We start from the raw sequence: 27,269 nt of genomic DNA on the forward strand, positions 1-27,269 counted from the left end.
CGCTTCACTCCATCATCCCTTATTGTTTACAACGTTGGTGTTGCCTTTTCAGCTTGAGATGTACAAGGTGTGGCGTGAGAGTGTGTGAAATGGTTGAAATGCGTGTGTCTCACAGCCAATGCGTGAGAGTTGGCAGCCCTATGTTTGTCAATAGTGTGCAGCATATTTGAAGACGCTGTTTTTTTACCGTGTTTAATGGCTGCATCTCTTTGGCTATATAGCGAGTTACGCTATCCGTGACTGTGCGCCATTTCGCGCTGTCACGTTTATATTTGCACTGTCGGGAAAAGGCATCTGTAACAGAACTGTATGGAAGACCTACGGTGGCCCTGAAGTGCAAATCACACCCCCTTTTATGAGTACATCCCCCAAATGAAAACGCTCCCCCCGAATACAACTCAACTCCCCCCAAATCGGATGACTTGTTCACCTCCCCCCAATACAAAAACGCGCTCCCCCAAATGGAAAACGACATTACATTAACTCTGAACGGAAAGGGTAGGTATTACACTTTTGCGCTGATTGGATGCTAATAGGCTAAGAAATTGATCGACAGAAGTAAAACATGCAATAGCCTGACAGAGTTACGTGCACCAGGACATTTTTGGGGGGTATATCGAAGCATGTAGCATAGACTACGTATGCAAAAGCATAAATTGCGTGTTTTACATAGCCAAACAACTAGTTCACGTAACTCTGTCATTATCATGAACTTGATCGTTTTGGTTGGAAGGAAAGAGGAAACATTAATGTTTACAATTCAGAGTCACTACTCTTTATTTTAATCAGGGTAATTCCTATGAAATAATCTCAGATATGCTGTTAACGTTTCACAATATAAGTAGCCTAGCCTATGCGCACGCTAAAAACGCAGTTGAAGGCAGAAGAACGAAATGCCACAATGACAGAGTAACGTGGACCAGGATAGTTGTTTGGCTATCGATTTTTACATTTAACACGAAATACTTTTGCCTAAGCAGCCTACTATTTGCTACATTCTTCGATAGCCAAACAAATGTTCTGGTGCACGTAACTCTGCCTGGCTATTGCATTTTGTAGGCCTACTTCTGTCGATCAATTTCATATTTCTTGTTAGTTAGCCTACTGCATCCAATCAGCGCTAAAGTGTAGTACCTACCCTTTCCGTTCAGAGTTCATGTAATGTCGTTTTCCATTTGGGGGAGCGTGTTTTTGTATCGGGGGGAGGTGAACAAGTCATCCGATTTGGGGGGAGTTGATTCGTATTCGGGGGGAGTGTTTTCATTTGGGGGATGTACTCATATTAGGGGGTGTGATTTGCACTTCAGGGCCACCGTAAAGACCCCTTTCCAGCTCCAGTTGTTGTTCACTGTTTGAAAAACTGGGTCAGATAGAAAGATATGTGTTGCTAGGTGAGATGTTAGGTTAGCTAGTTGCCTCTTTTCGTTTCCACTTGTTTTAAACAAAGTTGACATACCGGCTTGTTCACGTTAATCGGCTCTCATCTCATTCGGTTTAAAGACAAAATGTTCCCACACCGGAGCTGAAGATTGCGGCTTTGAAACCAAGTCAATTTTTACTTGTTCTTCCTAACTAGATGTAGATGTCACGTAACAGAACACTTTATAACACAGTGAGTTCACGCCTTCAACTGTCGTTGTCCGCTATGTGTATGTATGTATATCGCAGCACCAAAAATTATTGCGCTCATTTCCATATACCTGCGATAAGTCAATATATTGACTATCGCGACAGGCCTATGCCTAATTGTTATTTAATGCCCACTAGGACCGCTAGCCAACTTTGTGGAGGAGCTGGACATGCTCCTCAGCATCCTCCCGGATGATGGAACCACCCTGATAGTCCTTGGGGACTTCAACATCCACCTCCAAGGAACGCAGGCCGTCGACTTCTTGTCTCTCCTGACCTCCTTTGACCTGACGCTGCTGAGCACACCGGCGACCCACAAGGCAGGCAAACAGCTAGACCTCATCCTGACACGTAACATCACTGACTTAACCTCTGTAACCCCCCTGCACATTTCTGACCACTACTTTATCCAATTCTCAATCTCTCTCCCTCCAACCCCTCCCCTTGTAACTTCCCGGAGCAACCTCCGCTCCCTATCTCCCTCTCATTTCTCCTCTATTGAACATCCTCCTTCCCATTGACGAGTTCTCGTCCCATCCCACTAACACTGCCACCGACACCTTGTTAACCACTTTAACTGCATCACTTGACTCTCTCTATCCCCTGTCAACCAGGCTTGCGCGATTTTCTCCCTCCTGCCTGTGGCTTAGTGGCGGTGTATCCTGCTCTCGGTGCACGGAGGAGCTGCGATGCACAACAAGCAGAGAAAATTACCCAACGGATCTGCAAGTCCATCGAGATGGATATGCTACCCTTAAGTATTATTGAGGGCGAAGGTTTTTATGAAGCTTTGTTAATTAGCCGTAAAAAAACGAGGGTCAGTTGTGTTTGAGCACCGGCTTCTAGCTGTTGGCTCCGCTTCTAGGAGTTACAGAAATAGTTGTTCTTCTTGTAATACAGATCTCAATGCGGAAACACGTTGTGTTTTATCTATTTTCACTGCATTTTGATATAGCCTATAAATAGTGAATATTAATATAAAAATGTTAATGATTAATCGAAAATCGATTGTTAATTCTCCCGACGATCGATTAGGACAATTTAATCAAATGCCCATCCCACTTACGGATGTTATTTGTGAAGAACGGTCCACCCTTCGTGCAGCTGAGAGGAGGTGGCGCAAGTCCAAAGACGGTCTGGACCTTGAGAAGTATCACTCCCTCCTTAAATCCTTCTCTTCTCACATAACTGGTGCTAAAACCCTCTACTTTCTGAACAAAATTAACTGCTTCAAACCCCCACAAACTTTTTTCTACCTTCTCCACCCTTCTTAACCCACCACCCCCTCAATCCACCCTGACAGCAGACAACTTCTCCTCCTTCTTTGAGAAAATAGTCACCGACATTAGCAGTCGGTTCCCTAAACCCACCTTTCCTACCCTCTCACCCTTCATGACTGACCCAACTAAATGTCTAAACTCTTTCTCTCCCCTATCTGAGGCAGAGATCTCTGACCTCATTCTCTGTCATCGCCCCACCTCCTGTCCCCTTGATCCTATCCCCTACCCTCTCTTGCAAACCATCTCCCCCTCCATCATAACTTTTCTTCTCCATGTCCTAAACTCCTCTCTTACCTCCGGCACCTTTCCCTCTGCCTTCAAACAGGCCAGAGTTACCCTTCTACTCAAAAAACCCTCCCTTAACCCTGCCGTCCTCTAGAACTACAGATCGGTATCACTGTTACCCTTCTTTTCAAAAACAATTGAACGTGCTGTATCTAACACCCTGTCAAACTTTCTCTCTCAGAACAACCTGCTTGACCCCAACCAATCAGGCTTCAAGACTGGCCACTCCACAGAGACTGCCCTCCTTTCAGTCACCACTGCCTTCCAGTCTGCCAGAACGGCTTCCAGGTCATCCGTCATCATTCTGCTGGACCTTTCTGCAGCATTTTATACAGTTAACCACCAGATCCTGCTCTCCACACTTTCTGAGATGGGCATCACTGTCACTGCACTTCAGTGGATCTCATCCTACCTGTCGGGAAGATCCTACCAGGTCTCCTGGGGAGGCAAAGTGTCGGCCCCCCGCCAGCTCTCTACTGGTGTCCCACAGGGCTCCGTCCTTGGACCCCTCCTCTTCTCCCTGTACACCATCTTGCTTGGACCAATCATCACCTCCCATGGCTTCTCCTACCACTGCCACGCTGATGACACGCAGCTGTACCTGTCGTTTCTCCCGACTGATCCGGGGATCTCATCTAGGATCGAGGCCTGCCTCACAGACATCTCCGCCAAAACAGAACTCCTCATCATTCCGGCCAAACCCTCCATCTCCCACGATCTCGCAATCACCCTGGGATCTGTGACGGTGACCCCTTCATCCTCTGCCAGGAACCTTGGGGGTTACCATGGATGATGAGCTCTCCCTGATGGCCCACATTGCTGCAGTCTCCCGGTCGTGTAGATTCATCCTCTACAACATCCGGAAGATCAGGAGATACCTGTCCAAGCACTCCACCCAGCTGCTAGTCCAAGCACTTGTCCTCTCCAAGTTGGACTACTGCAGCTCGCTGGTCTCCCAGCATGTGCAACCCGCCCTCTTCAGAGGATTCAGAACGCAGCGGCCCGCCTGGTCGACAATCTACCCAGACGCTCCCACGTTACCCAGCTCCTCATCTCTCTACACTGGCTACCCATCACAGCCCGTATCAGATTCAAGACCCTGGTGCTGACCTTCCGAGCAGTGAATGGGACTGCACCTGTCTACATCAAGTCTCTCCTGCAGCCTTACACCCCCACCCGTCACCTACGGTCTTCTTCAGACAACCTCCTGGTGGTCCCACCGCTCAAAACATCCCGATCCCAACACAAGCTCTTCTCCTGCCTGGCCCCCCAATAGTGGAACTAGCTCCCCACCTCCATCAGGGACACTGACTGTCTCCCCACCTTCAAGAAAAAGGCTCAAGACGCACTTGTTCCGGGAGTACATCGGCACTTAGGAATGCTTGGCTGGACCTAATGTTAGTTTCCTCCAAGATCACAATGACTCTTATTGAGAGACTTGTTGCTCTTGTAGGTTAGTTATAACGAAGTAAACTCTTGTACTCGCTGTGAAATATTTTAGTGTTAATTGTTCTTCTACAGGTACAGTCTTGCACTTTTTTGAGGTTCATGTTGTTTTAATTTGTAACTTGTATAACTGCATGCTCTTATGGGTCTTCCCTTTGGCATTTTTTTCGTTTTTCACAATGTATCCTTCATGTTTTGGCTGCTTGCAATGTTTGGGACTACCTCATTGTTATGATCAGTGACCTTTGCTCTTTTGTAAAGCTCTCTCTTGGAAGTCGCTTTGGATAAAAGCGTCTGCTAAATGCATAAATGTAAATACTTAAGGGAACATTTAAGGAAACATAAAAAAAGACTTAAGGGTGCTTTATATTTTAAGGAAACCTTAACTCTGACTTTAAGGAAAATCTTAACTTGTTTTGTGCAACCGGCCCCAGACCTTGAAGCAGTGTGTTCACCTGTGAGCCCAGCAGTGTCTTAGTGTAGTAGTCCCGAGGCATGAAGACTTCGACAATGGCTATGAGGCACCAAAAGGCATATTCCTGGTCTAGATAGAGAAGCGCAATGGCTGCCAGTCTGACAAGAGAAGAAAGAGTCATACTGATTAGCAACATAATCTAGACAGATTTAAAAGCTGAGGACAAAGCTGAGAGCTGAGAACAAAATAGCTCCCAGTAAGCTTTGAAAAGAAAAATAAAGTTGATAAACAATCATCCAGTCATATCTTATCTTGTAAGCACAGTAAACATCTACTTAATGTGCAGCATTTGGCAACAGGTCACATGCTTAAAAACCAAGGCCCTCCCTCTACCTGTTGAGGCCTTGGCAGTAGCCAATGTCTGGGTTCCTCCAGGAGAAGGCCAATAGAACGTTCCTGAGTTTCTGGATGCCATCTGCGCTGGGGGAGGAGTAGTGCTTGTTGTTAGGAAGAGTTCGCAGCAGGTCCAGCTCGATCTGTTTGGAGGCCGGGTTGGGTTTCTCCCGGGCCACACGCAGGAGGGTTTCATAGTAGTCTGTCGCTAAGCTGTCACGGAATTTCTTGACATGGAAGGCCACGCACCAGCGCCACACTTTGGAACGGTGCACATGAGGCACTCCGCTTCGCATCAGGGTCTTGAGCTCCGGGGAGCGCACCATCTCCCTGTTCATGGTGCTGGACAGGTAGTTCTCCCACTTCACCCCCACAGACACCTCCTGGTCGGTCAGGGAGAGTGAGTGCAAGTCCAGGGCCCTCACTTTGGCCACCAGCTTTTCCTCCTCATCCTCCTCCTCAGGGACCGTTTTGAAGCCATACACGTCATACTCACTGTGCAGAAAAGAGGAGACACACAGAGAAGACTCAGGTCAATGAGTCATCAAATCATGTTTCTGTACATGTAAAAATATAAATTGAAAACATAGTTCCTAACTCTATGAATGCTGATTAAGTGGTTACAGTACAATACAGTACAATACAGTACCTGACGGGATGTGGCTTGAAGATGGTGTGTTCTTGCACGTCAGCGGTCTCAACCTGCAAGGCGTCCTCTAGCAATCTGGAGATTACCTCGCTGGCTTGAGTCTGCTCTGAGGATGAACACACTGGGGTCTTCACCTCCTGGAGCAGAACCAGGTACTTACTCTCCACCTGGCACAGCTGGGCCTCTAGGACTGTGTACTGGCACAAAAACATGAGTACACAAAGGAACGATTGTTTGATCAACTAATATTTTATTTGGATGGCATTTTCAAATGAGTAGACACATGGTTTCTCACAACAGCTGTTCTGATGGCCTTCTCTAAAAGTGTGTTCCTGTTTCTATTATCAGTGGCACAGTTTAAGACCAACAAACAACCAAACCTCAGCCACCACAGAATAATCAATTTTACCTTTGCCTCCATTGCTTTCTCTCTGCTCTCTGCATTCCTGCGTAGAACGGTAAGCTCCAGGATCTCTTTGTTCAGGAACTTGTTCTGAGACTTGTATCCTTCAAGACTGTCCTGCAAAAATACATAAACAATACTCAGGGGCGCCGTATAGGGGGAAAAAGTTGGACACATTTTTTTTATGGGGCCCAAAATTCCTGGCGGCGACCCTGACAATACTCAGTCCCCAGGTACTAAAAATAATTACAATTTAAATGAACTGAATGTCTGGTTTCAAAATTCACCTTTGCCAAACTCAAAAAGATGTGTGAGGTCTGAAGTACCATCTTAGAAAGTACTGAGGTCAGTTGGTTCATTCACTTCCTTCCTCTCTGCCAAGTCATCTAGTTATATTTGGTATTAGAGCATGTATGCTCTCATGTGTAGATACTAGTGCTGTGTTTACCTTGAGGTTGTCCAGTACCTGCTGGTCCTTGTTAGGGGGTGGTGAGCTGCCCTCTGGGGATCCGTCGCAACCCTCACCACTCTGCTGGGAGAGCTTGATGATGACTTCATCCTTGGCCTGGATGGTCTCCATCAGCATACCCAGCTGGTCATTGATCTCACCCACCTTTATTTTCAGGCCCTTCAGCTCTTGCTGTAGGCTCTCCTTCTCCAGGCCAAGCCGCTCCATGTGGCCACACAGGGCCTTGATCTGCTCCTCCCTCTCCTGGAGGAGAGCCTGAGCTTGGGTTCGTTCCTGGTCTCCCCCTGGGCCTGGTTCTAGGCTTGGATCTTGACCTGGGGTTGAGACCGCAGTAAGGCTGCGTGCTAGATATTGTTCACACTGGGAGCTCCTCAGGGTCTGCTGTAGAAGCCTCACCAGCTCCTATTAGAGATGAAAAAGGATACTTATCAAGGTGATGCGGCCTGTGTCAATTACGCCCCAAAACTATGGAACACAGCAAACACGCTAAACATTTTCAAAAGACAGATTAAAATCCATTACCAAAGCATTTAACTCATTTTATCTCAGAAGGTTTTATTATTTTTTTAATCTATTTTTTTGGATTCCTGCAAAGACTCCAGCTTGTGTTTGACTTGTATTATTGTTTTTACTGATTGTGTTACATTTTAAACCAATGTGGCTCGAGATACCGCAAAGACTGGCTTGTGACAACGCGAAGACTGTGGCTCGCAGGGTTGGGTAGGTTGCTTTTTAAATGTAATCCATTACAGTTACCCATCCAAAATTGTAATCAGTAACGTAGCTTTTGGATTACCCAGACTCAGTAATGTAATCTGATTACTTTCGATTACTTTTAAATTACTTTCAAAACTTAGTTCATAACCAGTTGAAGTTTGTTTAAATAACCTGGAATGAGACTAAATCAAAAAACAAATTCTGTTGCACACCAGGGATCCGTTCTCCGTACGCCGCTTATTACATCCGAGATCAAATGACACATCCAAGATGACATCCTCGTGCTAATCATGATCTGGCTAATTCGGTTCTTCCAACACCCTTGTTGTTTATGATTAGTATAGCTGGATTGAGTTATGCGTTGGTCAAAAAGGGGGTATGTATCGATAGTAGAAATCTTGTTCAGCAACGCTGCTATTGGCTGCTCACATAAATCTATGGCTGCTCACCATGGCCAAAAAGAGCGCCCCGTGTTTTCTGCAACAGAGCCAAACAGAGCAAGAGCTTGCTCGAAGGTTACTAAATTGGAAGATTTAATCAAAACGCCTCAAACACCTCAAAGTGTGCAAAATCCAGGAGAGGGCTGGCGAAAAGTAGCAGACAAATTAAACGTAGTGACCACGTTAGATGTTTTATCGCATTACAGTAGGCTAGGACTATTTCTTTGAATTTTCTTATTTTCATAATTACTTTGTTTATCATCTAATGTCATATAATTTAAGGAGGTTCCAACAAATGAATGATGTAAATGACACCCTCACAAGAAAACTGATCTCAAAAAGAATAGTAGCCTGTCTCGCTGTGCAAATTGGATCTGTCTATATAAAATATTAAATTATGCTCATAATTTTTGCACCTTCTGCAACTGATTGTTGTTGTAAAAAGTGATGGCTGTGACAGGCTTCCTGTATCACCTCTGCTTGTAAAGCCGCAATGAAATCCTGTTTACATAAAATAAGCCTGCTCCCAAGCAGGTTTAAGCTTACGGACCTGTTGCTATGACAGCAAGTCCAGGATGAGCTTCGAAGAACCAAACAATCCAAGATCATGACAAATTATCAACAATGAAATCCAGCTAACTGAGTTTGCGACGTACGGAGAACAGGCCCCAGAAACTGTTGCAGCAGGACATACAGTTGCACTCAAAAATAATTAGAAAGGTCACCCCAATTCATGTCAATAAGGGCATTACACTCGAGGTGGACTGATGGCCAGTGGTAGTGTACCAAAAGAAAAAAATGATATAGAGGGTCCAATAATGGCAGTTGACATATAATGCAAAACATTATTTATGGAGTAATTAAACCCAAAGGAAATGTGGGAATTAGGTTAAACTGAAACAAGCAACGGGGTGTATAATTGTATTAAATGTATGATTAAAATTGGCTTGCAATTTCGCCCTAAAAATTTAAAGAAATAGGTTGCAGCAGTTTATCTTTCAACTACAGTTGCAAAATCCGCGATGGGACTGAGCTTGAATAGCTTCGGCAATATTTTATAGTACAAAATCGCTGTAAATCAAAAGGAGATGCAGTCTTTCGACAGACTCTCCAATCATTACGCGGAAGCCCAGCATCCAGGCCAGCCCACTCCTCCATTCAGCCCCAGAGACGCTGAGCGTCATGGCGGGACATCATAGCAGCATTTATCCAATGACCGTATAGTTTCGAAGCACTGAAAAAAACTGTTCAAAGCAGCCCCATTGAAGTCCATGGAAACTGAGCTTCAACAAGGAAATTTACTGTGGCGCTAGGGGAATGTTTGAGATGGAAATCAGTCAGTCGACCTGCTAATATATGTAGCTGATTCTGAACGAACTCGTTTTCAATATGAACGTGTTCTAACGCATTTAAAATGTTAACACAATTGTAAATATTTGACCATGAATTTTTTTAAATGTTAGGGACTTGCAGTCTTAAAGAAATCGCCACTGGTTTAGACCGATTCGGTCTTTGTCAGACACATGGGTTTGTTGTTTGTGACGTCACCGCGCCGCCATTTTCCAGGTACAGCTAATGCTGGGGACACACTATATGATTTTTTAAATCTTATAAGATTTTCAAACTGTGAGAGACCACAAACATAAGGACAAAAAATCCTAGATTTAGCCGTTTTGCTCCTACAGTGTGTGGTCACTCTTAACACACCTCACACCAAGGGAACATCTGATAAAATCTGCGGAACCATCAAGATAATTGGGACATATGTTACCTAGGATTGTCAGAAGGGCCAAAATCAGAGCGATTATCCTGTGGTGTGTCCCCAGCATAACGTGCAGTCGATGAGCACTGATGAGAATTTACTGAAGATAACAAGCAAATAAATCGCTTAACTGGAGAAGCACAAGTAAACTGAGAAATGGCTGTACTGCGATAAACTTACCAAAAATGCTAGGGACCGTTACTTTGAGAAATTGTCATCCATTCAAGCCATAGATGCATATGAGCTGACTGCAGTAAAGTGGAGTAAGGATTTACATTCCGACCAAAGGACTTTAATGTCAGTAGGCTACATGCACAAATATATAAATTGTACTGACATTAACTTAAGCATACATTTTCTGTTGAGATAGATCACTGATTTGCAGTTTGCTCTGTAATCGTCAAAAAATGACTTTTAATACACCTGAAGTATTAAACCTATAATACATATATATATATGTTGTTTCCATTTAGCTGTCAAAGTAAATCACAAGAAAACAATTACCAACACATTTCTGAAAAATGTTTTCATATGTTTTATTGTAAATGCAAGGCTGGTCAGGTTGGTCAACGCTGCCTTGCAGAGCGTGCAGTGTTGGTGCGAGTGATTTCTGTCTCCATCATGTCATATGTTAGCCTAGCTGCCAGCCCAAATTGGCCCCGCCCAAATACAAATTTGGTCGGGAAGTTGGGTCTGGAGTAGCCTGGCTTCCAGCCCAACTTAGCCCCACCCACAAAAAAAATTGGTCAGGAAGTTGGGTCTGGAGGGGCTCGTATTGGGGACAAACTATTTAAAACCAGGAACTGGGCGGACCAATGAAATTGCCAGGGTGGGCTTTATACGATGATGGACAGATGATCAACAGTAACGTAATCAACAACGCCACGAAAGAGCGCTTGGGTTGAATTCGTTTTCAACAATAAACATATTACGTTACTCTGATTGGTTGTAGGTCTATCCAATTGAGCGAATTCGAGGCATTTTTTTAACGAGTTCCGCTGAAACACGCCCCATAGTCACAGCCCAACGGAGAGTTATCAGACTCATATTCTGAATTATGAGTATGACAACGCCAGGCTAGTCATATGTTGGTTGACCTGCAATAACATTAAAAAGGTTTAAGCTTCATTACACGGGACCAGAGAGGTTACTATTAGTCAGAAATTATACTTAAGTAAGAGTAGCCTACATATATGTTACAGCCCTGTAGCCTATAAGACGATTGCATGACATTTAACGGTATAAACAGAAGATCTTTCGCCGATAATAAAAGACTTGAACATAATCAACCATGTATTGTTTTGATTAATCTCCTGTGCAACGTAATTCGTCCAAAACTACATGTGGATGTAACGTTAGATATTTCACATTTGTCAACATCACTTAAATATCTTACCTTTATGAAAATGTCGAGCGCAAACATACATAGAACGCGATATTTTAGCAAAGGTGATGTTTTTGCGCTGGACCACTGCAACCCAGTTGATCCGCTACATGTTGCCCCATATTTCCTTCGAAGTGGGAAAGGAAAAAAAAATATTCCCGATGTGAAGTGTATGACCTTTGCTGTCATGAGATCTTCTATTGCAGCCAATCACGCAACAAGAACGTCCCATTTTGACACTTAAATTAAATGAATTAATAGCAAACTCACTCGTACCTGGAAAATGGTGGATACTCCCATAATGCCCTTCGGTTTTCACAACTGTGACGTCACCTGACAAAGACCGAATCATTTAGCTACAGTTTGGTAAACCTCAAACTAGTGATGGGGTAAACAAAGCTTTCCGAAGCAACGAGCTATTTGACACAATTGTCTCGAAAAAGTATCGCTTTTTCGAGGCGTTCGATACATCTTCTCCATAGGGACATCTGCTTGTCAGTTTATTGTGTGGTGACTGTATCGAGCGAAGGAAGGAATCAAGTGACGTCAAGGTCCTCAAGACGTCAGTCTCACAATCGTCATTGACAACTTGATAAATAAAGTTTGTGTGACAAATGTTTAGATTTGCAAGTGTCAAAAATATGTTATCATATATCTTGTTGTATTATAAACCACGTAACGTATTTGCTACTTTACGTTTATAACATTTATTTTTTGGTTCTTAAAACTTTAATTACACAAAGGGCTCAACTGAGTATGGCTTCGTGGTAAGAGCGCAGCCTCTCACTCTGACTAAGTGAGATTGCATCTGCTCACCCCGTTTTAGTGGAAGTATATGCTAAATGAATACATTATTATATGATAATGTAAGCTTCGGTTAAGGTTTTGGAACATGCTTTTGCAACCGGGAAAGGGATGGCCGCATTTAAAGGCTGGTAAAACTAGAGAAATATGTAGGCTATGTGCTTGTGTATGGAAGCAAATTGTGACCAAAATTCAAATGAAAATGCATTTCCAGAAATGCATTTGCATTTTCAGAATGTGGCTGCATTATTTGACTCAAATGAAATTAGTCATCAATCATCCTATTTGCATTTTGATTTTCTTCTTTAAGACTGCTCATTCTTTCAATTAAAATGAAAACGAAAAAGACATTTGAAATTTAATTTTCAAAATATGCCCCAGCAAATATATACCAAAATTCAATTAGATTTTTTTGGATTACCAGAAATGCATTTTCATTTAAGAACGTGGCTGCAAAATCGTGACCACAATTCAAATGCATTTCCAGAAATGCAAAATGAAAGAAGAAGCATTCTGAGCGGCGCAGCAGAGTGACGTCGCTCTTCTTCAGCTCCCTGCTGACCGACCTACCCATCTTGTCCGGTAGGGGGCGGTGTGCGCATATGCATTGCATTACATGGCAAATGTGCCGGGAAATTGATTGAATTGCAATTGAATTTAGAGCAGCGTTACCCAACCGGTGCCCACCGGTCCGTGGACCGGTACCGGTCTGTAGGTCATTTCGTACCGGGCCGCACAAAAATAATCTATACAGTTATTTCTTTTTAATTGATTATCAGTCTGAAAGATGTTTTATTCTGAAAAATGACCTGATTCTCTCCTTCTCCGCGGGCCTTTTCCCTTGAGCAAAAAAGCTGTGCAAAGACTTGTGTTTACTCATTTTTAGCAAGTTTGTGGGCTTTATTGAGCGGTATCATGCGCGTAACCGGAGCTTTAGCAAGCTGGCTAACGTTGCGTTCTCTCCTCTTGTGTTCAAAGACTCAATTCATCGAATGAATAGGTTTCCTCCGGTAGGAGGAATTATAGTTTTTGTTAGTTTTCTTATTATTATTAGGGTTCCTCCAGGGGGGTTTTCCATCAACGTCGCTAACGCAAGTCGCGCTAACACGAATAAGTCTCACTTGGGTAAACGTCAACTTAGACTTAAGCCTGAAGCCGTTCCACTAACGTTCCGTTCCACTAACAGGCAATGCTAATTCAAGCTAGACCTCAATAAGCTTTGACTCTGCAGCCCAGATCAGGCGATCGTCGAAAAGAGGAGTTATGTCGCAAAAAGCAAAGCGTAAAGCAACAGAAAGGTGTTGTTTCAGCAGCGTAAATTGATTTTTTTAGTTTTTTTTAGTTGTCCCCAAAAAGGGCAATGTTGCCGCAATTAACATGGCAAGGGAGATCAACTTGTCAAACCATTACGACCGTTAAAATGCGTATATTGTAGACCTACCAAATATACTTAACATATATAGCCAATATATATATGCATTTAGGCCTACTGATAATTAGCATAATTTGATGAGCTGTCTGAAACCGTTCTGACAGGCTAGCCCATGGCCGATATTCTCAACAGGAGATTGAGAATAATAGCCCAAAAAAGAACGTGGGAGCAATTGAAAATTGTAGGATAAAATTCAAAACACTGAAGAAAGCCATGGTTAATTGCACTTGATGTGAGCTAATAATGTTTTTGTCTTCACATCTTGAATAAATTACTTCTAAATAACTTTGCCACACGCATTTATTAGGCTAACTGATGCTAAGCTAATGCTGAGCTTTAAGATAAAAGGGAAAGATAACCATGACCAAAATAGGGATTCACTGACTTTTTAGATCAGAAGGTGACCCAAACTGCACACTTTGTTTGGCAGAACAGTTATTTTAAATTGCTCAGCATGACTAGCATTATTATATCACGAGTATTTCCAATTAACATAGTCTGCCTCCACAGATCCAGAGGGGGCTTGGACAGTGATAGACTAACTTTGGGAAAGCATGCCCTACTGGGAACATTAGGGGAGACTGTTGGGCACAGCATCTAATTGTCTTCTTTGGAAAGGGCAACATGTGGGACACTGTCATGTAGGGGCAGCATAAAGGGCACTTCATAACAGCACCCTTTTCCATTGGAAGTAAGGGCATGGGAACAGTCCAATTTAGGCCATTATAAGGGCACCATATAGGGTACTGCATCACATTTTCTATACTATAAAGGAACTCATTAAGACATGTTTTTACATTTATAGAGGGCACACTGTCATTTATTGCGTGGGGCATCCTGGGCACTCAAGCATATTTCACAATGTGAATGGCAGACAGTAGGGCACTTGGTCTAATTTTTGCCACTCTGGGCATTTTAGAAACACTCAACCATGGGGGCACCAGGCAGTCACCCCCTGAGTCTTCCAATGGGCCTGGAAACACCCATGGGGACAGTATATTACACCTATAATATTCGGGAAGCCAGAGGAGAGGTAATATAGAGGCTTGTCAACATATAGGCTACTTTAAACAATGAAAATACTTTATACAATTGAATAAAAAGTCTCCTTGATTCTTTGTGTTTCACGATTACCTGAAAAACTGATGATAATATTCAGGTACTGCTTGGAGCAAAGTATACCCTTCACATTTCCTGGCATAGTTCAAGAACGTCCCACATGCAAAGACATAGACAGATGCAGACAGACTGAACAGTGTCAAGGCTTGGCTGCAGTGGGTTTGCTTCCTTGTGTGTGATTCCAGCAGACTACATAGTCTAGGCCTACCTACATAGACTGCAGTCTACTACCCTCCTTTCTACTATTATAGTCTACTCTCCTTTCTATTACTTTCTACAAAGGATGGTAGGCTGCTTTTATGTGTTCATTGCCATCCTTAAGAGTTGCTAAAGTGTTATTTTATATATATATATATATATATATATATATATAAATAATGTTTTATTTTATTTAAGAATGACAATTAAATCTATCTAGATAAACTATGCTGGGCATGCTGAACCTATACTTCTTCCACAGATACTGGTCAGGGAAGCATTACTTCTGTCTCTGAAGACCCTTGGGGCTGGTGGGATAAACGCTCTTTGTCTAATCTGAGCACCTTCATCCACCACAGGCTTGTCAAAGAACGGATTCGCCATAATTGATTGTAACTTGTCTTGAGGCTCTGCTTAGTTTCTACGGCCTTATTTTATGTCAATTAACCAATGGCTTTTGAAAACAGATAAAGTGACATTATTTCTTAACTTGTTATTTTATATTAATATATTTTTTGGAGATGAAGTAGACCTAAACACGAGAATCATTCATGTCTGCACTTCAAAAAGTCTGAATTTACGTTCCCGAACACGGACTAAAGTGCTTTGCGCGCAGGAATTTACTCGACGGAACTGTCTTTTGAGATTCTGTTTCCGCCTGTTTGAAATTATTTGCAACACATTTTAGTTTAGCTTGACTTTTAGCCTGACACGGATCAGGCTAGTCCCGATCCTTGTTTACGTAGCTCGAACTAGAATAATCCACTTTAATGGAACGGAACTCTCGCTAAAGTAAGTGAGACTTGGCGAAATAAGTCTCGCTTTCCCTTAATCGACGTTGGTGGAACACCCCCCAGTAGGAGGGAACCTATTGTTTTTGTTAGTATTCCTATTATTATTATATTTCTCCACTAAATGGCCCAACAGCTCAAAAAGTCCTGGACCCGATTTTTTACAATTTGGCCCAATGATACAACAGGTCCCTCACTACTCCCACACGGCTAGTGGCCCATAGGTGGCGCTATAAAGCATGCCCAAAGTCTACGTGATTTCCCCAGCGCCCCATTATTCCGAAATACCTGGAAATTGGTATACAGGCTTTTTTTCATGGGGAACAAAAAAGCCTCAAGGACCCATAAGGTCCGCCATGATAGATTTTGTTGTACTGTCCAATTTGACACAACCTTAAAAACCCTTCTCCTCGTGAACCATAGATCCAATCGACTTGAAATTTGTTACAAATGTGTAGAATACATGTTTTTATAATTGGTAAAATTGAGTAAGAAATGCAATACAAAATGGCTGAAAGGGGTGTATTTATGTAAATGTCCACATTGCCTCAATATCTTTGTGTCAATAAATCTGATATCATTTTGACTCATGGTTTTTCAAACCTAATAGGGTTCAAGACGACATCACTCTGAAGTACCATAAACAATTTCACCTTGGTATGTCTATATATGATCGAATTCAATTGAATTGCTCCACAGCGCGCGCTCCAAATTGTCACAGGCTCATCCAGCTCCTTGACACTAGGGGGACCACCTGTCTCGCTTTGCGTTGTGTTGCACAGCATTTTCACCCCTTGTTCCACACGTTGCATATTGAAAATGCTGTGCGATACAGACAGGGGTGAAAGTAAGCCGGTACTGGCCGGTACGCTGTACCGGTAGGAAATTTCTTCCCGGTACGCCGGGCAGAATTAAACCGTTATCATAGTACCACCAAGAAATAAAAACGACTTTCACCCCTGGCTACAGAGGGAAAGGTCACACTACTTGACACACGTGCAAGCTTGGCGAGACGCACACACATTCTCTCTGGAAATGTTGTGCTGACCAAGCCCCCAGCCTTGGTTTTTAGCTCCTGTTTCATTTCGCTTTCAATCGCAGGTCATCGTTAGGAATAATTTCTTTTTCGGCGGCCACTGTTGTTTTCAACTGGAATCGCCTGACAGCCGGTTTGGAGGCAGCCATGTAAGTCCTATTTTTACACATTATAACCTAGAATCAATGATTAGGTTCGTGAAAGTACACTACTCTTGAATTATGGTAAAGGTTTGAGCACTTTGAAACCTTTAGATCGTGAGTTTGAAGTGACGGAAAACCGAACTCGGAAAGTAGCTAGCTTTTTCCCTCTGTGTAATTACTGAATCATGTAGCATCTCGGCAAAATCATCAAAAAGGTAGAGGAGGGCAGCTTTCAGGACAACAAGCGATTCCCCACACACCTGTCGGCTCAGAATTTTGATTTGGGTCGAGAAAGTCTTTGTAATAAGCCTATGCTCCAGGGAGACCGCATAGGCTTAGGCGGCAGCCATGTTTTGTTTGCGTCATGTTCATAAGTTCACCATTTCACAGTTCGGTCGACATCAAAAATGTCGAGGAGGGCAGCCTGTAGGAGATGTGGGAATTGTGCTTTTAGCCAGACGCTCCGATTATTTTTGTGATTTGTGAAAACTCGCAAGTGGAGTGAGACTGCGTCCCGAGGGTACATTGTTTTGACTTAGCCTCAGTGACAGATTTGGCTCACTCACTCACTGGCAGTGTGTAAACGATATGGTAATTCACTAAATTCTAGTCCTAAACGTCAGGGGAGGGCTGCTTTTTGTAGACAAGAGTCTGCTGAAGATAGCCAGTATATAGGATCTTTCAAAACAAGCATATTTCATTTGTCATTTTCCTGAGAAAGCGACCTACGTTAGCCAGGCTAGTTTCACTTGGTCAGCCTATTTAAAGGTCTCTGACAGTCAGAATCACTGTTTACAGGCAAAAGTGACTTTGGCTGAATCTAACAACTCTTACCACAAAAGAAACAGCTTAATTTTTTATACAGTAACTGAACATGACATTATTCAACACTGAGAATAACTCAATGGACAGAGACAGTGACCTGCAAAGTATAAGATTGTAGGTTTGAATCCAGCCGCAGTCTTATAGCCTGTCTTAAATTTGAATATCTGTTTATCAGAATCAGAATCAGAATGGGATTTATTCGCCATGAAAGTTTGCTAAGACAAGGAATTTGCTTTGGTAGGAAAGTGCATACAGTAAACATATAGGAATCTTAAATTTAAACATGTGGTCTAACTATACTAAGGATACATAACCTAGCACTACTAAGTGGAATGCAATTAAAATTAAAAAGAATGTACAATAAAGTAGAATATAAGTTGCCAATTTACAATATAAAATACAAATATTACAGGAGTTGAGTGTAGTGCAAAAAGTTTTTAAGGACATTCAGTCAGTGTGAGCTTTGGCCTTGTTGAGGAGGCCAACAGCGGTAGGGAAGAAACTGTTTGTATGGCGTGAGGTTTTGGTCCTGATGGACCGCAGCCTTCTGCCAGAGGGGAGGGACTGAAACAGGGAATGTCCAGGGTGGGAGGAGTCAGCCACAATCTTCGTTTAGTTTAACAGATGACATCATTATGAAATACCATGCGCAATTTCATGCAATTCCACTTTGAAATGTCAACCGCTTCTTAACCTTTGTCCCAAAGCTGACCAAAGCTAATTCTCTGCTCTTTTTACTCTTACATTCTTAACAGTTGGTGTGTAGCAGAGAGGATAGAGAGAGGCTGCCTTACAACATTATGCTCATGAGTTCAAATCCCCATTCAGCCTTTTGTAGTTGGCCCAACATGAAGTAATTTTGCTCACTTGTTGTCCAACTCTTGACCTTCTACAATGTACATTTTTATAATATTTTGCCATTTTGCGAGGAACTCTCATCGCTGCTTGCAGCTATATTTTTATTTGTATTGGCATTATTCGGTTCATGTTAATACACTGTTCAGTTTCCCATCTTCCTTTAAACCATAGGGGAATTAGTTTTGTTTGTTTGGCCAATATTTAACCCCCTACAATAGGAACTTTAGTAACCACATGACATCAATTTGACGTCTTATTTGAGGTCAACCTAAACAAAACAAAATATATACAGTATTTTCCGGACTATAAGTCGCTCCGGACTATAAGTTGCATCAGTCAAAAAATTGTCATGAAGAGGAAGGAAACATATATAAGTCGCACTGGACTATAAGTCACATTTTTTAGAAATGTATTTCACAAAATCCAAGACCAAGAACAGACATTTAATCTGGAAAGGCAAGTTTTTCAACTACACAATAGCACACAGAACAACTGGCTGAAAATGTGTCACATTAACATACCGGACACCTAAACAGTTATTCAGCTACACATTAGCCTAAAGAACATACCTGGGAGGCTGAATAGGCTACATTAACATAACAAGCTAGCGAGTCCAATAAGCAAGTCAAAGGAATTTTTGTTCACCAAGCTCCCAATCTCATTTCACATCACTGAATCCGTTGAACTCGTTGGTTCATATTAGTCAGTATGAATTAACATCAAGAATTTGAATTATATATATTTTGATATATAAGTTGCACCTGACTATAAGTCGCAGGACCAGCTAAACTACGAAAAAAAGTGTGACTTATAGTCCGCAAAATATGGTATATATAAAAAAATTGAATTATGTCTCTAATAGGGATGGGCATAATTAATCGATTAACGATCATTAAGAATTTTGTCAATGACATTATTTGTTCATCGATAAAACTAATGCGTGTTCTGTTGCGTAGTGCAAGTCTTGAAGGAATGCAATGGATTTTGCTATGTGGCAGCAATTAAACATTTTACCAAACAAAGCCAATGTTTGGGAAAAAACGCCACAGGCCTACTCAGTTACCGGAGAGTTTCCATGTATTTCAAAAGTAAACATGAAGAGGTCATGGCGAAGTGTAGCGTGAGACCATTTTGACTTAAAAATTACTTTGTTCACTGTCAACACTGCAAAGCTGCAGAAACTCCTCCACGACTCAAATGATGTATCTGCAAATCCATCGAGATGGATATGCTACCCTTAAGTATTGTTGAGGGCGAAGGTTTTTGAAACTTTGTTAATTAGCCGGAAAAAAACAAGGGGCAGTTGTGTTTGAGCACCGGCTTCTAGCTGTCAGCTCCACTTTCAGGAGTTACATAAATAGTTGTTCTTCTTGTAATAGCTACAGATCTCAATGCAGAAACACGCAGTTTTTTCTATTTTCTCTGCATTTTAATATAGCCTATAAATAGTGAATTTTAATATAAAAGTGTTAATGATTAATCGAAAATCGATTGTTAATTCTCCCAACGATTAATTAAGACAATTTAATCAAATGCCCATCCGTAGTCTCTAAGCTTGAATCTTAGTTTATATCCTTTTTTGTTATTATGGTTAACCTTTTTTTGTCTTGGAATGTTGGAAAAAAACATGGCAGCTAAATATTACCCTTACACAAAACTACAGTCCCTGACAAGCTAATTATTTCAACAACCCTGACCAAATTCAACATATCAGCTTATTATGAAGAGCATGGCATCAGTTTTGAAGATTTGATTAATCTAGCTATCTTAACTGGTAGTATATGGTAGTGACTCCTTTACCAAGGAAAATGTAAAGCATACATACTTCACAGAAAGCAACTCTTATCACAAACTCCATATTTGATTGTTTGCTACTGGACATTTATTAAAAACGGTCAACTTATGATTAAAGCAAAAGAGCAGTGATCATACTAGTTAGATAATGTGTGGTTGTAGCTAGGACTGAAACGTGGCAAGCAAATAATTAATATAAATTGGATAGCTGAACGGCTAACATAGTCTTTGCCAAGATACAGCATATCTTTCACCACAATTAATATTTGTCGTACTTGACAATGTTTCAAGTTAATTAGTTAGCCAACTCCTAGCATCTGACTAGCTATCTAGCTAACTCTATTTAACTTGTGTTTGCTAATTGTGGAGGGAGCCAAATTTTAAGTAACTAGTACACGTATGTATAGCTACTGCCAATTATCATTAGCCATAAAATGCTTCTTCAAGTTTGAAGTTGCCAATTTTTTTGTCTGCGCAAAGACTGCGGCCTGTTTTCAGAAAGGTTTTATTACTTTTATTAGTTATAAAAGTTTTTATTTTATTTATTTTTTACAAATACATCTATTTATTAATGGAAATTGGTGGTATACAGAGTAAAATAGGAACCATTAATCTCCATGTTTTTTAGTTTTTTTTGACAATCAAACAACAACAATGACATCATCCAACGATACCCTGAACTAGTATGATGAATAGGGCTGCAACAACGAATCGATTAAATCGATTATTAAAAGCGTTGGCAACTAATTTCATTATCGATTTGTTGTGTTGCGCGATTATTACGCCTCCACTAGGTCGCAGAGATGTTTGAGTATTAAAACAAAAGTTTAGTTGAGCACGGAGGTAGAGGAAAGGCCATCGGAGAGACGTTGTTGAGTAACGTTGTTCTGAAACACATGGCGGCAGTGACGTACGGTGATTTCAGTAAGAGGCTAGGCACTGAGTTATGAAAACCAGATTACCTAATTTATTGTTAGGCTAATATGTCAAAACAGTAAAAGCAATAAACAGTACGAGCAGCCTACAGCCGCTGAATGTTAGCACAGCCACATAGCCAATCTTTTCTTCATACCAGTCTGTTTGAAACAATCGAAAACATGTTGTCCCTTAGGCTGCAGTAATCAATCTGCCAATCAGTCTGGCGTAGACCTCCCTCTTGCTATTATCTCCTTTTTTGAATACATTTGAGCCTTGGGAAATTCCTCAACTCTGTGATAGGCAGACACTGCTGCTGTCATATTCGACATTTGTCTCACATTCGTAAGAGCTACCTAGCAGCATTGCGTTAGGGACCGGGTGAAAACTACCCATACCATTTTGAAAAATGTAGACATTTATAATATTTTTTGGAATATAAAACCTCAAACACACACCAGAGTATCTTAACAATGTTCAATTAAGTTTCAAATTAAATTATATAAAATCACGCTTTGAAAATAGCTTTATCCTCGCAAATAGTAACTTTTTTTTTCAAAATTGTGTCAAAAAATCTTAAATATACACCAGATAATTCAATAAAGTCTGGCTTACTTGCACAACCTTTTAATTTTCAATAAAGTTTTAAACAAAACTCAAATAAATTGCTTATCTTTGAAAATAGCATTAACTCCACACTAATATTAATAACCTTTTCAAAATTGTGTGCCTGTTTGTGCACATTCTGAAAAAATTTTGCACTGTGAATTTGCACTGTCAGTTTTGTTTTTGAATAAAGGGCTGGACATTAAAGTTTTTTTAAAATCTGTTAATTCATCGATTCATCGAAAAAAGAATCAACAGATTAATCGATTATTAAAATAATCGTTAGTTGCAGCCCTAATGATGAATATAAAAAGGGGAAAAAAAATGAAAGAAATAAAACACACTTAATGATAATTATACTATAAATAATATTAATAATACTTTTTTTTTTTATACCCCACAGTAGTAAGAATAATAAAGAGAAAAACACACACATATATCTTAAACCCTGGATGCCTATGTATCGCAAATGTGAATAGGTGTTTGAGAGCATTATTACAAGTACCGCACACTCTCAGAAACAGTGTGGAAGGCCAGGGTACACTAAATGGACCATGTCTCCAATTCCTAAGTTTAAGTTGTAAGCACCGGTTCCAAATTTCTCAAAACCCAAAGATCAATAAGGTCCGAGCTTATCGATACCGCTATCGAGACTAGGTAGGCTAATATAATGTAACTTATGTCTCGAGAGATAAGTCATGTCATTTAAATAAAATCACTGGTGCACAAACATACATCGATTGTTTAATAAAATTACTAAATTAATTTGAATGGCCTGCCAACCACCTTTAAACTAAAAGAAGAAGAATTTGATTGGCTCCCGCCCTACTTCGCGTCATTTCTCATTTTGTTGCTAGCTACGATGGCTTAACGTACTAAGCAGTCAAACGCTTGGCTACATTTTAATAAAGCCAAAGATGAGGACGAAGCGTGTAATATACGTTTCGAAGATAATTTCTTGTAAGGGGGGAACACTACTCCTCAACGTTGTGTGTCAGCTAAAAGTAAAATGCATTTGACTGTCTTTGAGAAGCAACGGTGCCAACTCCAGCTGCCGGACAATCCTCCTCCTCCACCCAAGGTATGCATGGTGTGCGCAGTCAGCGCACCCCAACTTCGTAGCATGTATTCATAGTTGACAATAATAATCCTCAATAATAAGAGCCAGGGCTCTACAGTGCAACTATTTCACTCGCATATACCCAAAAAATGTAATGCGTGCGCGAACCCGAATTCTTTTTTAACAAGCACAGTCACTGTGTGAGTAAAAGACTAGCCTCCCCTGCCCCGTTGCTGATCATTCAAAACATAGTCACCAGGAGCATGGCTCTGTGGGCTGCTTAAACATGTTGTTAAACAAAAACAGAGACAGAACAAAATAGTGATGAGATAAGGAAGGTTTGGGTTTGGTTAGCTGGTCACTTAGCTATATCAGGTGCCTTTTGTTGAAACGCGTTAAACATTTCATAAAGTCTTGAACAATGTCGGCTTGTCAATGTCAATTTTTGTAAACCAACCAATCACAGTAATTTATACTACTTACTCATCCAGGTTGTGGATAGTACATCTGGAGTGGACGATTGTAGATTTAGCCAGAGCCAAGAGCCATTGTGCCAATATGTGCTCCTTTTATCCAGCCTCCTCCTGAGAGCAACACATTCTCCTTGCTCTATTTGACATCTGTTTTACTTAAGTTATTGTTATATATGTTGTTCAGCTATCTTGTAATTTACATTTATTCTATATAAAGTGTGGCGTGGTTTGTGTGGGTGCTGCTATATGATTAACATTTGCCAAATTCATCAATTTAGATGGTGGTTAGCTCAAGCTCACCCCAGAAAAGTATCGATAGTGGTATTGATAAAGACTCGGATTGTTAAGCAGTCTCAAATGGTATCAATATCGATAAAAAGTTATGATCCACATCCCTAACCCTCTCAATGTAAATTACATTTTTTATAGCTTGAGAAAGAGCATGACATCCTCCAGCCAACGGGCACTCGATGGGGGTGTGGTGGATTTCCACATAAGGAGAATTCTACGGTGGACAAGCAGTGAAGTGAATGCAATAACATCCGATTGAGCTTTAGTGACTGTCTTTAGGAACACCAAATATTGCAATTAAAAGACTTGGATCAATGGTGATGTTAAGAGCCTCTGATAACATTTTGAACACTCCAGACCAATATGTTTCAAGAGAAGGGCATGACCAAAATGTGTGGGTAAGATTTGCAGGTGAAAAAGAGCACCTGCTACAGCTAGCATCAGCCCCCTGATATATTTTCGCCAGTTTTGCCTTACTTTAATGACCTCTGTGTAGCAATTTAAACTGAATGAGTGCGGGGCAAGCACAGAACATCGATGAATTAACTCTTTCCAGTGCCTGGTCCCAATAATCACCTAACTCCATTCCTAACTCCTCCCAACCAGCCCAAATTTTGGCCAAGTTGGGATTTTCCAAAGAAAGCAATTTCTGATATAAAACTGAAATAATTCCTTTTTCTGGTTTTAAAAGAGTTATGTCTTTCCAGAGTCCCTGCACGGGCAGGGAGGGAGAGGAGGGGAAATTAGCCATGAGAAAATGCCGTATTTGGAGATATTTAAAAAACAGTTGCCTTGGGAAGTCATCTAATATCTGTAGATTCTCATAACAATCCAGTGTTTTAGAACTATAAAGGTCTTTAAAACAGTAAATACCCTTCCTCCACCATTCAATAGTCCATAATAGAGGGACAAATAATATATTTTTTTGTGAATAGGGCTGAGGGTTGAGGCAGACATGAATTTGAAATGAGAGCGAAATTGGTTCCAAATTTTCAGAGTAGAGAGCACTACAGGATGAGAGGTGAAGCTGGAAGATCTTATATGTAAGGACAGGGGTGAAAGTAGTTTGTATTTCTTGGTGGTACTATGACAACGGTTGTGCGCGCGCCAAAAGTTTAACTTAGCCTAATTATTTATTATTTATTTATTAGCTGCTGCAAAATTACACCAAGACAAGTAGAGCTATTTTATCCAGTGTAATTTATCACTTACCACTATCTTGTTTTTTATTATCCTCCTCTTCCTTTCTCTTCTTCCTTTTCTGGCTTCCTAAAGCATAATTCCGCTTCATGATGACTGCCGACCATAGAGTTAATATAACTAGAGACAGCTACTTCTGTCTTCCAAGATTGCGTCCCCATTCATTTCTATGAAAAGTGCTCAGTGGCGCAGTGAGGCAAGCAAGAGCGCGAGACTGGACGCAGCCATCTTTCCACTTCCGTGTCTTCCGGTCTAGCTTTAAACAGTGGCTCTTTTTTTCTCTAGCTCCGAGACCTCGTGCACGCTTGCAACTAGCTGTACACGTCATACTTTGCGACAACCAGTCGCGAGCATAGATTTATATGGTTACGAGCGTGTGGGCATTGCAGTTGCAGAATCTATGGGCAGAATGAGGTACAAGTCCGATAAGAATCAGACACATGATGCAAACTTAACGGAAATGTATTCTGTCACTGTATAGTATTCCTTTCACTTGTTTTTTAGGCTATATGGCTAAATGTAGGGCTATTCTAGATTAAACTCATCACATATGTTGCTTTTTTTCTTCGTGATATGAGTATGATTTACAACGCATTGTATCGGATGAAATAAACTGTTAACATGAACAGCTCCGTCGTTGTTTTTGCCAGGCAAAGAAAGCTTAATAGTTATTTTGGTAACCGGAATCTTGCATAATGCAGACTTACCATATCTTACTGTCAACTTTATATTCAAACGAAATGCCACAAAATTCACACTGCCATCAATTTCACATCAGTGTCGAAATGCGACCTGTGTTTTACATGCTCAACCTAGAAAACCAAACGTCTATTAATGGATATAATGTGATCTAACAACAAGTGTTAATAATGTAATAAATAAAAGCTTGAGAAGTGTGTCTAAAATATACTTTATTGAACATTTGCCTTTGAAAGGGGCATGTTCATAGAACCATAGGCTACAAGACGTTTCCATCAGATGTAAGTGGGGGTGAAACATTGTCCCACAAAAGCAGTCTGGCTTGATGACACGATCAAAAAAAGAATCATGGGTGTGTTTAACAAAAGCTTCTGAAGGCAAGACTAATATTATTTAAATATATATCATTTCCAATTGTGGTTAACAGTTAAAGTATTAATCTTCGTCTTTGCTCCAGATAGACATGTCAACAATCTATGCTCGCGCTTAACATAATATATTTGCCATCATGTCATGAACGTTTTTACGAAAAATCAAATCTGTTTGAAAATAACGGGAATAAACTATATTAACAACATTTCATGTAGGCCTATGTGTGACAACGATTTGCTAGACTTGCTACAACAAGGCAGGCAACTCAAGCCATTTCTCCCTGTGCTCATTCAATATGTCTATGGCTCATTCAGCTCAATGTAAATCGGCTATCGGCCAATGTGGACTTTTGTGCTCATGCCCCGTTAGTATCCACAGGCACATTTGCAGGCAACTTTTCTTGATGTAAGCAAATAAATGGGCTGCTAGTTTACCCATTTCGGATTGGTTTCAATCTTAGCAAAAATCAGGACAAATTATTCTATGAAAAAGCTAGTAGTATGAGCCAGGTTCGAGAATCGAACAAAAATTATCGGGGGAGATAGTTTTGTAAATGTTGACTGGAGTTAATAGAATAAAAACGACCGGAAGACACGGGAACCTTACCCTAAATGCAATACCACCTACATCCACCGGGGCCGTTGCTTCAAGGCGAGGGGCTAGGGGTGGGGGCTTGCTGCCGACCGACGAGGTTTTGTATTTTGCCAGCAGCACAGATCATGAGAGGGGCCCCTTGAGGGGGATCCCGATAACAGTGTCATCGCACTTTACTGCATTGACTATCAAAGGGGCGCTCACACAGTTTGTCGTTATGTTATTCTTAACCAGTCGTTGTCTTGGGGCCCCAAGCCAGTTTGGTGCCCCAAGCAATTGCTTGTTTTGCTTGCATTGTCGCGACGGGCCTGTGCGTGTTGTAATTTCTTACCGGTACGGCGTACCGGGAAGAAATTTCTTACCGGTACGGCGTACCGGCCAGTACCGGCTTATTTTCACCACTGTGTAAGGATGAGTAAATTAAGGCCCTAAGGCTAGATTGTTTGCATGACTGTTCCTCTAGAACACACCAGTTTAAATGAGGACAGTGTAGCCAACAGATTATTTTCGGATTATTTGAAGCACAGTAGTAGTGGATAAAGCTGGGCAAAGCAAGTCCACCAACACAACGCTGCCTTTGTAAAAAAGTATTTCTTAACTCTGGGTGCTTGGTTGTCCAATATAGATGAGTTCACAGCTTGAAAATTGTTTAAAAAATGATTTACGAGAAAAAGTAAACATTGAAATACGTATAGAAACTCATGTAGAAACGACCCATCAAAGAAAGTGGTAAACCAGACCATTTTTAAAAATCACACTTCATTTAGTTAACTTATGTTGTTAAATT

At 41.2% G+C, this 27,269-nt stretch overlaps 1 protein-coding gene across 3 annotated transcripts in view; it reads right to left on the reverse strand.

Annotated features, from left to right (window-relative positions):
- The window catches only part of tbc1d2b (TBC1 domain family, member 2B), a 133,830-nt gene that overhangs the window by 45,352 nt on the left and 61,209 nt on the right, over window positions 1-27,269 (reverse strand). Inside the window, exons 6-11 of one of the 3 annotated variants that reach the window (XM_084672046.1) lie at window positions 7,114-7,371; window positions 6,949-7,029; window positions 6,507-6,617; window positions 6,098-6,294; window positions 5,449-5,943; window positions 5,096-5,213 (exon numbers count right to left, since the gene is read on the reverse strand). In XM_084672046.1, coding sequence (XP_084528172.1) covers window positions 5,096-5,213; window positions 5,449-5,943; window positions 6,098-6,294; window positions 6,507-6,617; window positions 6,949-7,029; window positions 7,114-7,371 — 1,260 coding nt within the window. Of the gene's footprint in view, window positions 1-5,095; window positions 5,214-5,448; window positions 5,944-6,097; window positions 6,295-6,506; window positions 6,618-6,948; window positions 7,372-27,269 lie in introns of all 3 variants that reach the window. The other 2 variants (XM_084672045.1, XM_084672044.1) reach the window with 2 other exon arrangements.

The sequence above is a fragment of the Hypomesus nipponensis genome, chromosome 14, assembly GCF_054491055.1.
Source record: "Hypomesus nipponensis isolate SF chromosome 14, ASM5449105v1, whole genome shotgun sequence".
Taxonomy (NCBI): Eukaryota; Metazoa; Chordata; class Actinopteri; order Osmeriformes; family Osmeridae; genus Hypomesus; species Hypomesus nipponensis.